Source organism: Limanda limanda, chromosome 12 (genome assembly GCF_963576545.1).
Source record: "Limanda limanda chromosome 12, fLimLim1.1, whole genome shotgun sequence".
In the NCBI taxonomy this organism is placed as follows: domain Eukaryota; kingdom Metazoa; phylum Chordata; class Actinopteri; order Pleuronectiformes; family Pleuronectidae; genus Limanda; species Limanda limanda.
The window spans coordinates 27,541,293-27,546,717 of record NC_083647.1 but is presented as its reverse complement, the minus strand read 5'-3'; the positions used below and the strand labels follow the sequence as shown (position 1 = coordinate 27,546,717).

The 5,425-nt window shown below is 43.0% G+C and overlaps 1 protein-coding gene across 1 annotated transcript; it reads right to left on the bottom strand.

Annotated features, from left to right (window-relative positions):
* Positions 1 to 1,094: 1,094 nt before the first annotated feature.
* On the bottom strand, positions 1,095 to 3,223 carry LOC133014891 (E3 ubiquitin-protein ligase TRIM35-like). The gene is made up of 2 exons (XM_061082108.1): positions 3,025 to 3,223; positions 1,095 to 2,937 (listed from the first exon to the last, which is right to left on the bottom strand). The coding sequence occupies exon 2, from the start codon at positions 2,918 to 2,920 to the stop codon at positions 1,538 to 1,540; it is 1,383 nt and encodes a 460-aa protein (XP_060938091.1). The 5' UTR covers positions 2,921 to 2,937; positions 3,025 to 3,223; the 3' UTR covers positions 1,095 to 1,537.
* Positions 3,224 to 5,425: the final 2,202 nt, after the last annotated feature.

Here is a 5,425-nt window from a genome sequence, read left to right as displayed (position 1 = left end):
TTAGGCAGGCTCTCGTGTTGCTGCGTTCTGGAAGGTCTCAGCAGTCTGCTTCAGGCCGGCCTGCTTGGAGGTCCAAAGAGCTGGAGCAGGGAGAGGAACCTCCTCCTCCTGCAGAGGTCAGTAGAAAAGAGGGGAACTGGGCTTTTATTGTCCTGGTGACCTCATGGGTCGGGGGACACACAGTGACCACTAGGAGTTGAAAGCTGTGTCCAGGGGCAGGTTCATCCCAAGGTGTGAAGTGGAAGCAACCTGGGACACTGAGTTCTGGAAGCTTATCTTTGTCTCCAGAACAAAGAAGACATGTGGTCTCAGCCTCTGTCTTCACATGTCGGCCCAACTATCGTTCACAACTATTAGCTCCCAAGGTTTAAATAAGTAATAATTCATGAATAAACATATATATAACTCAATTTAAAACCTGAAACTATCTGAGGGTCAAATCTGTCATTGCGTGTTCTTTTATACTAAATATGAGAAGAACCGGTCTCGGTTTGGTTCGATCACGTATTTACGCTGATGCCTTGTGGGTCGGTGTTGTTGTTCATTGGAGTAAAGAATATTGTGTTCCTGCTCCATCGGCTGTATGTTCTGTTTGTGTAAACATTTGCATCCTACAAACCAAAACAATGCCTTTCTTTCTCCCCTCCTAAAGCTGGGGCGGCTGCTTGAACTCCTTGTGATGTTGAATGAATCTAAGGGAGATATGCGTTAATATAAAAAGTTAAGTATATTGTATGCCACAGATTCACAATCCCACAACAGGCAGCGGCTCTTATCAGACCTCTTATCAAGACAGGTGTGAGACTGACCAGCGATGTGACGCACACACATTCTAACTAACTTCAAGATTAACACCAAACAGCAACGGTTATTATAAATCATTTGTGAAGGCCATATATCTGTCCCAAACTGCTCCTGCCCCACCCTCTTTTGTTTTTTCAGATACACACACAAAGACAAACTAAAATTTAAAATCCCAACAAATCCTACTTAATGACAGATAATGTTATATTTACATTTCAACTTAAAAAAGCTCAGCTCCTGTTTCTGTTTAATAGTTTTTATTATTTTGATCACAATATTAAAATCACATCACTAGGCTGCTGTTGAATAAACACTTTTACAAACAGAAACATTTTGGCTTCATCACATCAAACAGTCAAATGTTCATATATGTTGGATTATTTCATATGTGAACAGACTTTATGTGATAAACATGAATGTGGTCTCATGTGTGAGTTTTAATAAAGTTTGTTGAATGTGAACAATGATCAGCTGTTATTGATAAATGTGTTTTTATGTGGAACTTCATCAGTTTGCTCGACTTCATGGATACACACAAAATCTAAATGATAGAAAACATTTTCCATGAAAGTAAAAAACAAACCAAAGATAAAGATCAGAAAATAATTAAATCCTATTACACACCTCGAAAAGTCAAAGGAGAAATAAACAAAGCTTTAGAATAACGAGTTTAACTTTTAAATTCAGCAGATTTCTCTTGAAGAAATAAACATGATGAATAAAATCTTTATCTCTAACGGCTCTGATCCAGCGTCACAGAGACTTTCACAGGTAACAGCTTCAAGGGATCTGAAATGCTAAAGTATGGAAACATCTTCTGAGTGAAACTGTGTATGAAGGTGTGAATGTGTTTGTTAGTATCAAGATCAGAGAACGACAGTTCTCCTCTGTTCCAGTCCAGTTTCACTCTGATCCTCTGGATCTTCTGCACAGAGAGAACAGATGATGCTGATTGTGACCATGCTGAGTATTTACCTTCATAAAACTGTATTCTCCAGTATCCAGACCGTTTGCTTCCCTTCCTTTGGACAGGCTCTGATCTTACACCCAGTTCCCAGCGTGTACTGTCTCCAACCAGGACGTCCCAGCTGTGAGTCCCTGAGTTAAAACCCTCAGATCCCAGGACTGAGGAGAAATAATCAAACCTCTCTGGATTGTCAGGAAGCTTCTGTTTCGCTTCTTGTCTAAAACTGGTCAGATCTTCAGACAGGACGAGGCATGGACTAGCAGAGTTTGGGTCCAGAACAACAGGACTGTAGGAGACCTCGTCCTTCATCTTGTTCCAGATGTTGAAGCTCAGGTTGCCCAGATGTTTGGCCTTGTCTATCAGAGCTCCTGAGGCCAGCTGTGGATCACCCAGCAGGGGGCGCTGCTGGACTCGTTCCACTGCAGCCTTGTAGTTGAGCAGGAACGAGACGTCTTCAGCTTTCAGCTCGTCCTCTGTGGTTCTGATTGCGTCTGAAAGAGCCGTTATGTCTCTGCTCAGAGCTTCAATCTTCTTCTTCATCATCCGACTCTTCTGCTCCTCTTCCTCCCTCAGTCCAGCCAATCTGGCCTCCTCTTCCTCCTCCATAAACTGATGAAGCTTTTTAAACTGCTCCTTGATCTGCGTCTCTGTGAGTCCGGCCTGGACCTTAATGTGTTTTGCTGTTTGTTCAAACTCTAATTTAACACGTTCAAAACACTGTAACTTCTCCTTCAAGGGCTCCAGAGTTTCCTGAAGTTGCTTCTTGTGTTGTTGTGCAGCTTCATCGATGGGGCTGATTCTGTGGCCGGTGTGTTTTTTTGAGTCTCTGCAGACGAGACACACTGGCTGCTGATGGTCCAGACAGAAGAGTCTGAGTTTCTCTGAGTGCAGACTGCAGCGAGCAGGTGAAGAGCTCTGATCGCTCTCATGTAAGAAGGTCTCACACAGGTTCTTTAACACCAGGTTACAAGGTGGTAATGACTTTGAAGATCTTCTCTTACAAAGTGGACACTCTTTAACTTTTTTGCCTTTCCACCAGCTCTTCACACAGACTTTACAGAAGCTGTGGCTACATGTTAGAAGAACAGGATCTTTAAAGACATCACAGCAGACGGAACAGTAGAGATCCTCTTCTAATCTGGAAGCCATTGAGTCTCCAGGTGAAGCTGAAAACAGACAGTCAGTCAGTCACAGCTCCATGAACTTCACTGAGGTTCACTTCCCCTCTGAGTCGAGGTGTTTGTTAAACTCACGGTCAGTGTGTGGAGCGTCGGCAGGTTGTAGTTTGACTCTTCTCTCCTGTAGCTGGACTCACTCAGGACGTCTGGTCTGGTTTGGTTCAGTTTGGTTTGGAAGGTGAATGTGATCGTCTGGTTTTCAGCCTGCGTCTCTTCAGGGAGGAACAGATGCTTCCTGGTTTCTCAGGTGTGTCAGGACACGATTGTAAAAAGTAATTCAAGCCTTGGATTTGATAACTGGTCAAAAGTCATTTGGCAGCAACAAGCTCACACAGACAAGAGACCTGGTTGTGAAATAGCTGCTTGAATATGATCGTTATCTGCTGATGGTTCAATGTTCAGACGTTGTTCTGCTAGTGTGAGAGTTAAAGTAAAATATTAACAGGAAGTGCAGGGGGGGGGGGGTCTGTGACGTAACTGCAGACATGAAGTCTTATTAATGAGAAAGAAGCAAAGTGCAAACAAAGTGTCACAATGTCAGAAAATTAAAAGATGTTTTTTTACAGATATCCAACTTTCCAGCAACACTTTCCAGCTCCTCCTCTTCCATCCTGATTCATTCATACATACCGGGTTTCCACTATCTTTTCAGATGTTTGGTCGTACTCCTCGCTGACCTGTTGATGGGATGTTGGAGAGTGTTCTCTTGGATGGAGAGAATGTGAATGTTGATGTATATGTTCAGTCTTTAGGAAGGGACCTGAGGGAGGCAACCTTACTGGCTCAGAGGAACCTCAGTAAGCAGCAGGCGAAACAGGCAGAGGGGAATAACAAGAAGGTGAAGGGGTTTCCTGTTGAAGTAGGAGACAGAGTCCTGCTAACAAACAAAGGGGAGAGAGGTCAAAAGAAGCTGGCTGACCAGTGGGAGGGGGTGGTGTATGTGGTTTTGGGTAAAAATTGGGGTCTTCACACGTATAACTTTCGCCATCCAACAGGTCGGATTGAGACAGTTCATCGGAACTTGATCATGCCTGTTCATTTGCTACCACTACCTTCTTGGGGGGACGGTGATGAGGAGATCAGCCTCTCTTCTTCCACTACTGGTCAGAACCAAGATTCTGCAGGTACCTCGAGTCAGAGGGAGCAGAGCGATACTAGGACCGCTCGCTGGGTATCTGATCCTGCTGAGTCTCAGGTTGTTGATGATAGCAAAGAGCACGTCCAACATGTGGAGTGGATGGTGGTACGACTGCTGAGCTGCAGGCTCAGGTGGGCATGAGATCCCGTCAGACATCGGACCGGTCATTCAGTGTTCAGAGTATTGTGTCTGCTGTCAGTGATTCCATGTGTTCAGTTGGGATTTCATCTCGGGGGTCGGCAGTGGAAAGTGAATCTAGAACTGTGTCTATGTTAAGGGAGCAGGAGACTGCGAATTCCCTGAGACCAGTTAGACCAGTAAACAGATTTATACAGACCATGTCGCCACAAAGGAATTTTTTTTATTATGGTGAACCATGTTTCTGTTGTTAAAAAAATAAATAAAAAAGGAACATGGAGATTTTGGGGGTAACATAACTTTGTTGGTGGGTTGCAGTTGTTTGTTATATTAGGTACACCTTATTGACACTGTGTTTATTCCATAGACTTAAAATGTGTATATAGCACGTGTTCTCATGGTTAGTGTGTGACTGATCACCTCGTGTTTATCCTGATCCTGAGTTGGAAAGTTTCTGAACTGGTTCGGCTGGTTTATATGGTTAGTAAGGGAAATGCACAGTTGTACCTGTAGATGCTGTATAGAGGAAAACAAAGTTATAAATTATATCTTGTGGGCGAGAGGGGTCATGTTGTCATGATGCGCAAAACAGTGGGGGTGAATATAGTAGAAGTAGTATTTTGTTGCGCTTGTTAGGAATTTAAATTTATATACAGTGTGGGTCTGACTGAACTCTATGCAATAAAGTTTGGACGGGGGGACATGAACAGTTTGGACCAGATAAGGGCCTGCACACAAATGATTTAATAATTAACTTTTTCCTTCCTAGTGTTTAATCATTGTTGTTTAGTCTCACACCTGTCTTGATAAAAGGTCTGCTAAGAGCTGCTGCCTGTTTTGAAGACTGTGAAATCTGTGACATACTACACACTGTACGTTAACTTGTTCTCATTTCTAACTTTTGTATTAAAACATAATTTCCTTAAATTCATTCAACATCACATAGATTTCGAGCAGCTGTCTGATAAGTTCTGGAGGTCAGACAGAGTGACTTTGTTGACTTTGTTTTGTTTTGTTGTTTTGGTTTTGTGGATCCTAATGTTTACACACAGTCAAGACATGTTTTGATGAAGCAGAAACATGATATTAGCATGCTAGGTGAACATTGTGTTTGTTAGCTGGAAGCTATATTGTACAGGAGATGAGCACGCAGCAGCTTCATGATAGACACTGTTTTGTTTCCACAACAGCAGATGCTGA

What these genes read in the sequence shown, in the direction of transcription:
- LOC133014891 (XM_061082108.1), bottom strand. Translation starts at nt 2,920, where the DNA reads ATGGCTTCCAGATTAGAAGAGGATCTCTACTGTTCCGTCTGCTGTGAT.